General features: G+C 51.9%; 2 protein-coding genes across 2 annotated transcripts; one reads left to right on the top strand and one right to left on the bottom strand.

Annotated features, from left to right (window-relative positions):
- Positions 1-1,552: 1,552 nt before the first annotated feature.
- On the top strand, positions 1,553-6,362 carry VAT1 (vesicle amine transport 1). Its single transcript, XM_006901694.1, has 6 exons — positions 1,553-1,960; positions 4,499-4,706; positions 5,083-5,253; positions 5,347-5,436; positions 5,891-6,132; positions 6,279-6,362. The coding sequence occupies exons 1-6, from the start codon at positions 1,553-1,555 to the stop codon at positions 6,360-6,362; spliced, it is 1,203 nt and encodes a 400-aa protein (XP_006901756.1).
- A 1,748-nt stretch (positions 6,363-8,110) lies between these two features.
- On the bottom strand, positions 8,111-9,881 carry IFI35 (interferon-induced protein 35). The gene is made up of 7 exons (XM_006901728.1): positions 9,849-9,881; positions 9,700-9,798; positions 9,216-9,363; positions 9,026-9,132; positions 8,740-8,926; positions 8,524-8,630; positions 8,111-8,302 (listed from the first exon to the last, which is right to left on the bottom strand). The coding sequence occupies exons 1-7, from the start codon at positions 9,879-9,881 to the stop codon at positions 8,111-8,113; spliced, it is 873 nt and encodes a 290-aa protein (XP_006901790.1).
- Between the last annotated feature and the right edge of the window lie 2,203 nt (positions 9,882-12,084).

Raw genomic sequence — 12,084 nt, 5'->3', positions numbered from 1 at the left:
CGCCCCCAGCCCCGCCTCCCACCCGCGCAGTCCGGGGCGGAGCCAGGGAAGTGGGCGGGGCCTAGAGGAAAGCCCAGTGTGGTGTAGGGTTAAAGCTCACTGGAGAGCCCCAAGGAGACCCTTGCGGGGGCTGAGGCTGAACAAGCCACACTTATTTGGCTTGTAGGACTTCTTGGGGATGAAGGAGGGGAAGACTTAGGGCAATGATCTGAGGGGTAGGGTTGGGGCAGCACATGCGTGAAACTCTGGCTTTCTGTGTGCCCACGCGTGCACGTCTGAGTGCCACTCCGGACACGTGCGGGGGCAGCCATCCACTTCTTAAACACAAGAGGGCGCCACATGGCAGGGGGAGGAGAGAATCTCCCTTTCCCGCCTCCATGTCCCAGAAAGGGGTCTTGGTGAAATCGAGATATCAGACTCCAACACACCCAGTAGACAGTGGTGACATCATAGCTTTCTGTCCTCATGGCAACGGGTGGCCTGGTGGGGACTGCGGTGACTTCAAGGAGGGCCTGGACTAGCAAAGAAGCTTGGACTGAGTCCTCCTGCCGAGTGGAAAGTTTTGAAGGAGGTGCGTCCTCTGGTGGATGCTTCGGGGAGGCCGAAATGGAGAGAAACAAAGGTTAGAAACTGCTCAATGTGACAACCCTCTGGAGTCAGAGCCAAGTCCTAAATGGCTTGATCCAGAGGCTGACAATAATTAAGCCACTTTCTTGCAAAATATCTTTTACAATTTTAAGGCGCATCCTTAGCCTTTATTTAATTTTATCTTGTTCTAAACAACCTCATAACAGTTGATGAAACAAACACTACTATCATCATTTTACAGAAAGGAAAATTGAGGCACAGAGCATTAGCAACCAAAATAAAAAGGAAACCTTTTTTTTTAATTTTTTATTACTTTGTGTGCGTGTACCGTCAAATTAGATCTGACTGGTACAGGAGGATATTGCGCCTCCTTCTCTGGCAGAGCGTCTGGTGGATTTGAACCGTGTTCCTCTGGGATTGCAGTGCAGCTTCTTGCCACTAGGCCACCAGAGCTCCAATAAAAAGGAAACCTTTAAAGACCCAGTCTCCAGCCTCTCAGCCTCCCTCTGCAAAACCACTCTTTTTTTCCCGGGTTTCATAAGGAGAGCCAGAGCCTAGGACACAACCTGGTTAAGTTCTGGTCCACAGGTGGTTGACTTCTCAAATCTGATATTGGTCTTGAGATTGTTTTTCAGATTACTCTTTTTATTATTTTTTAATCTGCATGGGTCTATCTTGGTAAAATAAATAGCAGCCCACATAACCTCTAAGAATGCCCGCGCGAATGTCTACTGTAGACGGTTGACTCTGCAGCCCACTTTTCGCATTCCCGCCTGACTGCAGCTTCAGCTCTTGCCCTTTAAGCCCGCGCTCGAGACCCCGCCCTTGACTCCGCCCCCAGCGCGACGCCGAGCCCTTCCCGGTTCGCCCTGCTCTTGCAGGCAAAGCATTTCCAGACGCGCGCCCCGCCCTCCCCAGCTGTGCACCTCGGTCCAGCTGTGCACGAACGTCGGGAGTCCAAGTCATGTCCGCCGAGAAAGAAGCAGCAGAGGCCGCCACCGTGGTGGTGGCAGCCGAGGCAGGGGCCGGGGAAGACACCTCTTCGCAGCCCCCGAAAGCCGAGGAAGCAGGCTCCCCTGAGCCGCCCGTAGCTCCGGAGGGAGCTGCCGCCACCTCGCCGCCACCACTACGCTTCCTGGTGCTCACCGGCTTCGGTGGCTATGACAAGGTGAAACTGCAGAGCCGGCCCGCCGCACCCCCGGCCCCCGGTCCCGGCCAGGTGACACTGCGTGTCCGGGCCTGCGGGCTCAACTTCGCTGACCTCATGGCCCGGCAGGGACTGTACGACCGGCTGCCGCCGCTGCCCGTCACCCCAGGCATGGAGGGCGCGGGCGTCGTGACTGCCGTGGGTGAGGGAGTCACCGACCGCAAGGTGAGCAGGCGAGCAAGGGCGAGGACGGAGTGGCCGGGTAGAATGAGCTGCACCGGCTAAGGGGCAGGTGGGCACGAATGGGCGGTGCCGGGGGTGTGGCAGGCGGGGGAAAGTGGTTCGGACTCGGGTGGACAGGGATGGCAAACGCGGGAAAAGATCCTATGTTCTGACATTCCTGGAGAACTGAATTGGGCGCAAGAAAGAATGGATTTCTCGCCCCCTCCCCAACCCTGTTAGCTGAAGCCACCGCCCAGAAGCGGGGAGGGGGTGGAAGAAACAATAAGGCGCCCTCGCGCATGCGCATAGTGACCCTAACACCCACCTCCCCAGTTTAGTAAAGCCACACCTGTACCCTAGACCACCAAAACCCTCCCTAGGTTATTGTGGTCGGTGACCCACAGTGACAGCCAGCGCCCTTTTTCCCCGAGGGAGGGAGCTGGAGAAGCTGTGCGGTCGGGATTGGGCGGGGATGCAGCGGCCATGCCAGAGTCCGAGTCACATGCAGCCCCGTGGTCTGTGGGGGTGTGAGGCGGCCCCTCCCCGAAAAGCGCTAAAGAGACGGGCACGCCCATCAAAGGGGAGTGGGGCCCGCGTCCCCCCGCCAGCTGCCTTCCTCTGGGGTGGGGGAGGTGAGATCGGTGCTCCGGATCTTTGTCTCGGGCTCCCGTGACTGCAGTATCTCCTCCTCCCGTGACTCAGCCGGCGGCTTTCGACCCCGTGGGCTACCTTCGCTGTAACTCGAGACTGCCTTCCTCGTGGAGGACTCCTGCCTCGGAAACCCGGTTGTGTTCCTTTAGAAAGGGGTGGGGACGAGTGGCACCATGAGCAGGTTGGCCCTGCTCTGCCGGTCTGTTTCTTTCCTTTCCATTTATCATTAATCTTGAACACAACGGAGTCCCAAAGGACCAACTTTTTGAGAGCTCAGGAATGAGACAAATGCAGGTCATTTTTTAAAAAGTCTGGCCCTTCTAAGCAAGAGAGGCCCCTCAAATGCCGCTTCTGATGCAGCTTTCCTCTTGCCTGAAGACTAGACCAAACTCAACTGGATTTCTTGTACACGCAAACAGCTCCTCCTTAAAGGGGTTCTCCCCAAATTCAGCTCCAGCCCCACCCTCTACACTCTTTTAAAAAGAACTTCACTCTTGGGGAAAATGCTAACAGGAATTTCTTTGGGGGAATTACAGCCCCAGTTCCTGCTGAAGGCCACCCACCTGACCTCCCCCTCCCCACTCTTTCCGCCGGGTAAATACAGGATATCCTGTCCAGGGCCTGGGGCCCGAATCTGATGTAAGAGGCTGGATTCTGGGAGGAGGGCCTCCCACCCTCCTGATGTTAGGGCTGTGGAGGAGGCATAGCCCAGCCTTTGAGTGACAGCCCAAGTGAGACTTATTCTGGGTCAAATCTTGGCACAACCAGCCACTGCCCCCTTCCCTGCCATGCCCAGGTCCTTTCTGAGTCGGCTAACCCCTGAGTCCTAGGGTGGGAGATCCATTCCTCAGACTCATCATTAGGCCAGGCCTTCTTGGGAAAGATCCCAGCCCTCAGTGATCCTCTTGGGTAGAGTGAAAGAGAGGGAGTCTTTATCTCCCTGTCCCCTGAATCCTAAGTCTTGTTAATACACAGAATCCTGTCATGCTCAGCAAAGACCAAGACAGACCCGGATTGTCCTGGAGCAGTATGGACACCTCCCTCCCTGGAGAGCCTTCCTTTCTCCTGAGATTCCCTTCCATGCCCTTCTCATGCCCTAGTTGCTAAGCTGGAGGGAAAGGCTCTGTTACCTTTGCCTCTGTCCTACAGGTGGCTGAGAGGTGAGGTTCCAATAGCCTTCCCCAGGTGGGTGTGACCAGGCCACTTGGCCATCTCTGAGGGAAGGTGTTTATTTGGCCTCCAATGTTGGCAGCTTCTCCAGCAGATGAGATGACCATGCCTAGCACTGGACTCACAGAGCACTTACTCCATGGCCTCACGTCTCTGCTTTCACTTGGATTGTGTGACTTTCCCTCCTTGCTGTTATCACATTACCTAGCACTTCCTAGGTGCCAGACATAGTGCCAAACTCATTAAATGATTATCTTTTTCATTTAATTATCTTAACGACATTAAATGAGGAAAGGTTAAGGAATTTCCATTTGCTCCAGGTCACACCACCAGTAAGAAGTGGTGGAGCCTGATTTGGAACTGAAGGGGTTGACTTCTTCCGGACTATTTCATGCTGCCCTAACTGTAAGCTTCTTGTGCTCAGGAATCTTACACAATCACCAAATAGAAGATCTGTCAAGTGGAGATAAGGATAGTATCTATCTCCAAGAGCGAGTGTAAAGATTAGGTGTACACTTACATATGCAACATTAAAAATCAGGCCTAACAAAAAAATAGGGCCTGGCCCTCTGTAAATTTTGTTTCTGTTGTTAATGTTATTAGGTATTATTAGTACCATGACTTTATCACCAAGGAGAGGACTTTGTACCTAGTGGAAGGGTTGTAAATCGCCTCCGATGACTGAATGACTGGATTAATGTTCTTCTTCCATTCTTTAAGGAAGGGGACCGGGTGATGGTGCTGATCCGATCAGGGATGTGGCAGGAGGAGGTGACTGTGCCCTCAGCCCAGACCTACCTGATGCCTGAGGCCATGACCTTTGAGGAAGCAGCAGCCTTGCTGGTCAATTATATCACAGCCTACATGGTTCTCTTTGACTTCGGCAACCTGAGGCCAGGCCACAGTGTCTTAGTACACATGGCTGCAGGTGACTGGGCCCTTCCCTTTATCTTCTGCCTCACCCCACCCAGATTTCCTTCTAGGCCCCTTTCCCTTAGCCTGGCTAGACAGTCGTCATGGCAACACCAGGCTTCTTTGGCCTGTGGTGCCCAGAGGCCTCAGCAGTGCTGTTGCCGTGGTAACGTTCACTGGTCCTGCCTAGTGTGCTCACCATATCTCATCATCATCGTGCCCTCATCCAACACCCCCTCCTCTGCACACATCCTGCCCCCAATGCTCAGGCATGGAAATTGGACATAGGATGGGGGGAGGGAAGCGAGATGAGGGTTAGACTGGGTCTCTGAGAGGCTAATTTAGGAGTGGTAGCTGGCAGCTCCTTCTCCTCATTATGGGCGTCTCTGCAGGGGGCGTGGGGATCGCAGCCCTGCAGCTGTGCCGCACAGTGGAGAACGTGACCGTGTTTGGAACGGCCTCTGCCAGCAAGCACGAGGTACTGAAGGAGAATGGAGTCACACACCCCATCGACTACCACACAAGTGACTATGTGAATGAGATCAAGAAGATCTCCCCTAAAGGTGAAGATCAGGGCATGGGCGGGGTACAGGACAGGAGGAGAGGGAAGACCCTTGGATCCTAAAGCTGTTTACCCTTTCTCATCTCTGTGGCAGGAGTAGACATCGTCATGGACCCTCTGGGCGGGTCAGACACTGCCAAGGCCTACAACCTGCTCAAGCCCATGGGCAGGGTCGTCACGTATGGTGAGTTAGTGGGCTGGGGACGGACAGCGGTCTTAGAGGATGGGGGAAGGTCAGAGATTGGACAAAGGGCTCCAGGGTTTCCAGTGACAAAGCACCAGGGTTGGGAACAGTCCCTATATATTGGAAATCAAGTTACTGTCTTCTGGCTGTCAGCTGCTGTCCTCTTTTACAACTTTTCAGGTCAATTATAGTAAATTCTATTTCCTCTGTGCACCTCTTTTTGAGAACTGTTCCTGAAAGCCTCCTTCTGAATACCCCTATGGGTTTCTAGGGCAAGCTGCATTGTCATTTAAAAACAATTCCACACAAACAGTGAATACGTATAAGTTGGAGCAGCTTTTGAATCAGCTCAGGTTGAGGATGATCCTGTCACTGGCACCACTGTGAGTAACTGAGCAGACTGAAGGCTGTAGATGATGGATGCAAACTTGCTGGAATGTGCTTCGTCCCTCAGGAATGGCCAACGTGCTGACAGGCCCCAAGAGGAACCTGGTGGCCATGGCCCGCACCTGGTGGAATCAGTTCAGTGTGACGGCGCTGCAGCTGCTGCAGGCCAACCGGGCCGTTTGCGGCTTCCACCTGGGTTACCTGGAGGGCGAGGTGAAGCTGGTCAGTAATGTGGTGGCCCGCCTGCTGGCTCTGTACAATCAGGGCCGCATCAAGCCCCACATTGACTCCGTCTGGCCCTTCGAGAAGGTAAGTGGCTGGCTCGGAGGAAGGGCTCAGGATGGGACTTCTTTAGGCTGGGTTCCCAGGACGAGGAGAGCAACTGGGCTGGCTCTTGTACGGTACGGCGTGAATGGCTTTGAGAACAGTGTATTTTCTTCTTCTTGCCCTTCCAGGTGGCTGATGCCATGAAGCAGATGCAAGAGAAAAGGAATATAGGCAAGGTCCTTCTGGTGCCTGGGCCAGAGAAGGAGAACTAGGACAACGGTCTAGGGGCCCTTGGGACCCAGGAAAGGAGAAGTTGGGAAGCCACATTCTATTGACCACCAGTCTCGCCTTTCATCTTCTGTCATAGTGCTCTGCCCTCTCCCTGTAAGGTCTTCATGGTGATGACCTCTTCCCTGCCCTGTCTCACTAGTCAGGGCTGCCCCCTCCCCCTTCCTGCCTTCTGAAGAGGCTGGGAAGTGATCACTTGGATGTCTGGGCCCTGCCAAGGGGACAGGGAGGGTCAAGGAGAGGCTGAATGCTTCCTGCCCCCCACCCTTTCCCTGGGCCTGCTGTGCTGCTTTTGTGCCAAGGTTAGCCAATCCCTCCCAGTCCTGTTCTGTGTGCTTCCGCCCCTGCCTCATCTCCCTCCCATCCCGCCCCACCACCTCCCCAAAGAATTGAACTGTCAGCTCAGGACATGGGGGCCAGTCTGTATGAGTCCAGCATATACCCGTCTCTCCCCAGCGCCCCACCTCTGAACTCTTGCATGGCCTCTTCCTCTGTCCCCAACTTCTTAAGCACAATTGGGCTTTTTCCACCTCCAGTTTTCTACCACTCTTAGCCAAGGTTGCCTCTCACAAAACAGGCGGGAATCAGACCTCCCACCTATGTCACAACTCTGTGGGAGGGACCCAGAACCACCCCTACACACACCCACACCTGCTCCCCCACCCTGCCCCTTCACTGAGTTCTCTGGATCTGTTCTCAGTGCCTTAGCAATGGAAAAACCTATGCTTGTATGATGGGGGAGTCCTTGTCCCTGCCGCCTTGTCTACCCCAAACTCCCCCAGTGCCTTCTTGTTCTGGTGGAGCTGGGGTGTCATCAGCCCCAGTCCCACACCACTGCCAAAAATCTGTGTATGTGCCAGTGGGTGGGGGGTGAGCCCTCGCCTCCCAGACCAGGGCGAAAATAGTCGCCTCCTTGTGGTCTGTGCTTGTCCTGTCTCTGGGGCTGTCAGTTCTCTATCGGTGGCTGAGGAGGAAGAGGCAGGGAAGGCTTCTCAGCCTTGCAGATAAGTGTGGCATTTATCAGCTAGGACTTTGAGAGGCAGTGCTGTCTGTGTCTTGTTCTGGGACCAAAGTTAAAAATCAAAGCACATTCCCCTTGCTGTCAAGGGAGGCTTCACTGCCTTCTCAGAGCAGGGAGGCAGCTTTTTCAACTCAGCCCCAAACTTTTGTTTACATGGGTGGGGAGTTGGCACAGGGAGGGAAGAGGGTAGGGACCTGGGCTGCTGGAGCCAAAGTGGGGACTTCCCAGAGTAGGGGTGTCTGTCATACCTCTGCTTTCCAAGCTGGGGTTAGGGAGGTTTATTGCCCCAGTCATTGCCAATGGGAGGTGAGGGGGAGAGGCCTAAATGTGAAGTGCGATCTCTGCTTTTGTGTACCCCACCCCATTACCGCAGCTGCCTTTGTGTTTGTGTCAATAAAAAGCCAAACCCCGGTTCTGGATGCTTCATCTGAGAGTGGAGGAAAAGCTGAACTCATGGAAAGCCAGCACTGATAGAAGGCTTCTGGCCTCCTCCACCCTCCCCCACCCTCCACTCCAGGCCCAAATCAAATTTCCTTTCATGAAATGAGGAAGAACATCATGCCACTCAGGCACTTTTACTGCTGTGGGGCAGTGTTTCATAACTGCTAATCCCTGCCCCCTGTGATAAGCATAAAGGTCTCTCTCACACACATCCACTAAGGTGATGCCCTTCTAAGAGGCTGAGAGTCAGAGTCTCAGAAGGACAGCCCCCTAGCCTAACTCTGAGGTGAAGATTGCCAGGCCCCGCTGTCCAGGGGGCACAACAGTCAAGGCCTCCACCTCCCCGCCACCACGAGTGGGCTTCTGGAAGTGAATCTCCAGAACATCACGCAGCTCCGAGCCTTCCAGGATGTCAGGAATGTTGGACACCACCACTGAGCAGGGCACTGGCCGAGTACAGACCTGAGAAGAGAACCGTGAGAGAGAGGCTGGTGAGGGAAAGAACTGGGGCGGAAGTCTGGACAGACGGGCCTATGAGACCACAAGAGCCATCGGGAAGATTGGACAAGCTGGCAGTGTGCAGGTCACTGGGTGTTAGGGGATCCTGAGCATTCCTTGGCCAAGTTTCTAGTAGGTTGACAGGGTACCCTGACCCAGACCCCCTTCTCCACCCTCTTGCTTACCTCAGCTCTCTGGATGTCCCCACTCATGTAAGGAGAGACTCTTAGAAGGAACTGCTGCTTGCCCAGTGGCACTCTGAACTCTCCAATCTGGCACAGACGCTGGGCCACTGGGAGAAGATGGAATGGTGGACCTTTGACATCAAAGGCTCCTCCTCTTCTGGGACCCAATTTTCCATTATTCACCCCATATTCTAAACTACTCCAGAAGGCTCTTACCTTCATCCTTGGCAAAGCTGAGCATGACACCCCCTTGAAGCACTTCCCGAATCTCTACCTCACCACCCCCATTGCTGGCCCTGCCAAAGAAGATCTCCAGCTTGTCCAGCAGCTGCTCTTCACTCAGCTGGAGTCCCTCAGGAAATCCACTGACCAGCACACTGCGGAGGCTGATCTGACTGGCCATCTAAAGGGAAGGTGGGAGGGTTAGGTCCCTGGCACAGCCCCGCATCGTGTGCCCAGGTACATGGCACCCCCAGCACATTCCAGGATCTGCCACTCTCACCTGGATGGTAGTGACCATGGGCAGCTCTAAGGGCTGGACCTGCACCCTCAGCCAGCACTCTTCCATGTCGATCTTATGCACCTTTTGTTGCAGAACCTGCTGGGCCACTGGGTGGGAGAAGCAGGATCAGCACTGAATTGCTTTCCAGTCCATGGTCTGAGGTTTGTTGTGCCCCATCTCTCCAGCTCACCCTTAGGGTCATCAAAAATGACCAGTGCAGAGCCTCCAGGCAGAGGGCAGGAGATGCGAAGGTTGGAAAACAATGCTTTGGGTGCTTCCTTGCCTTGCTGAGTGCGACCTCGAAATACCAAGGGGATCTTGGGCAGTGGGACTGAGACCTGGAGTTGGGGAAGGAGAAGTCAGTGCAGCTTAAAAGGTGGGAGAGGCCCTTACTCCCTCCCAAGAGGAAAGCAGTCCCTTTGGGCTGATAGCAAAATACATGTAGCGCCTTTACAAAAGAAGAGCTGCATGAATGCAGGCCAGGCATTTAAACACAAGCGTTTGCTTTGTCCTCCCACATGCCCAGGAGGTGGTTCAAGCTGAGAAGACTGAGGCTCAGAGCCTTGAAGTAACAGCTGAGGCCACACAGCAAGGAAGGAGGCAGAGCCAGGAGTGAAGAAAACAGCTTCTCAATTCTCAGCTCTTTCTACCAAGCAACACCCCTCCCTCTTTACCTTGTCTTCTGGAGAACTCAGGAGCTCCTTTTTCAGCTGCTGTAGCTCCTGAAGTGTCCTCTTCAGATTGGCTTGTTCCTCCAGAAGGTGGTGGAAGGACTACGAAGTCAGAAGAGAACAACCAGTGGTCTCACTAGGGTTGCTGTCACCCGGTGCAGTAACTCGGGGTCACAGCACCCCATGGGTGTCAGAAGTCTTTATAACGTCCCAGTAAATTAATAATGTACTTCTGTTCCAGAATCCTTGGTAATGCTTATTACCCATTTTATTCCTCAAATAATAGGTAATACAGTAGTAAATTGCTTATATGTACTATTTCTTAGATTATATGAATAGTAACCTGATTATTTGGTAAAATCTTTCTACACTGAATTACATTATTAGTCACGACATTATAGTAACTGGGCAGATGCTTTTAAAAGTTTTCTCCTTTCCCTTTAATTACTGTTTCATCCTCAAAACATTATTTATGGAGGCTCGCAAATACTAATTACCACAACATTGTAACTAAAACATCAGAAAATCCTAGAAAATCAGTGACTACAGCAACAATGAAAACCACATCAAGTGCCTGTAGTGAGTGCAGGTGAATCACATGATTCCAAGCCTCGATGCCATTGGGTAGTAATGATAGCTCAGGCCAGACTGCATTAGAGAATTAAAAAATTAAAATTAGCACAAAGGTGTATCCTTGCAGGTAGGTTGATACATGGACAAGGGGTTTACAAAAAATGTTTTTTGCTGTTAATAACTAACTATGGGGATGGTTTATGTAAGAATAAAACATTTCCACTGAAACACTGCGCAGAAAATTTTACATGCACTCATTTTGGCATCATCCCTCTGACAGTGTCATGTGGTATGGTTTGCAGGCCCAGCACCCACTAGGACTATGAGATCAGGGATACCAACAGTGGTATCACTAGCTGTCACCCCGGGCAGTAACGCAGGAGGTCACACTTCCCGGTCACACACCAGAATCCTCAGTAATGTTAATCAGTAAAATTACCAATGTACTGGTAATAAGTAACAATGGATTCCTCCTGTACCAGAATCCTTAATAATGCTTATAACCCATTTTACTCATCAGTATAGGAGACATGGATGGTGGGAGCAGGATGAACAATCTTCTCCCATGTGATTAGCTGCCTCTGAAAGCCCACTGGAGAATTGGCTGTGTTGGTTTTGACTCAATGGTACAAACAACAACTACATCAATCATGAAAGAACAGGTATTACAGTATTCATTTGTGAATACTATGCCTGCTTTTTCAGAGACTGAGTGAGGCCAGGAGAAAGGAGCCCAATTCTGGATGTTCTAGAAGCAAAGCTGATGCCCAGCCCAAGAACAAGACATCCCCTCTCCCACGGTGTGTAGTCCCAGCCCGCTCTACCCAGGTCTTGGGTGGCCTTGTCTCAGTCACTCACTAAAGGGCAAGAATGCTTACAACAGCCTTGGCTGGTTCATTACTGCAGATCTCGAATTTAGCACACACCAGTTCAGTTGGGCATAGAATTAGGCAGGGCTGAAAACGCAGGGCAGTAAAAGAAGTGCATGATCACATGACTGACTGTGGAATGCAGTGGAGGTTTGGTGAAGGGATGGACCTGAAGGGGTGGACGTAACAAGAGAGACTTCAAGGAGGAGCAGGGGCTTAGATTTGCACAATGTCATCGATTTCCACCACCAATCTAACATTTATTAAACACAATAAATGGAAGGCAGTATGGTGCTTTCTCAAAAAGTTGGAAATAGGGGAGCTCTGGTGGCCTAGTGGCAAGAAGCTGCACTGCAATCCCAGAGGAACACGGTTCGAATCCACCAGACGCTCTGCCGGAGAAGGAGGCGCAATATCCTCCTGTACCAGTCAGATCTGATTTGACGGTACACGTACACAAAATTTAAAAAAAAAAAAAAGTTGGAAATAGAAATATCATTTTAGCAATTCCACTACTGGGAATATACCCTAAAGATATCAGAACTATATGATTACCTATGCTTATTGAGGCTCTATTCACAATAGCAAGGAATTGGAAACAACCCAAGTGCCTATCAACAAACGAACAGAGAAGCTCTGGTATATTAACACAATGGAATACTAAGCTGCATTGAAAAACAAAGAACTCATAAATACTGTACAAAATGGGTGACCCTGGAGGACATTATGCTGAGTGAAATATCTCGGTCATAAAAGGACAAATATTGCTTAGTGCCACTGTTGTAAAGTGGGACTGACGTTGGAGATGGGGAAAACAAAGAGGGAAGAATAATGTATACTGCATTGAAACAGATGAAGGAGAGAACTGTTTAGGGGGAAAATATGGTTAGGTATTATTATCATGATAAGAGTCCAGAATGAAAGCTGCATAGTGGAGTGGACTGGG

Source organism: Elephantulus edwardii, unplaced genomic scaffold (assembly GCF_000299155.1).
Source record: "Elephantulus edwardii isolate Elephantulus edwardi_28Jun2011 unplaced genomic scaffold, EleEdw1.0 scaffold00340, whole genome shotgun sequence".
Taxonomy (NCBI): Eukaryota; Metazoa; Chordata; class Mammalia; order Macroscelidea; family Macroscelididae; genus Elephantulus; species Elephantulus edwardii.
Note: the sequence above shows the minus strand (reverse complement) of the source record. Positions and strands in the feature narration are given on the sequence as shown.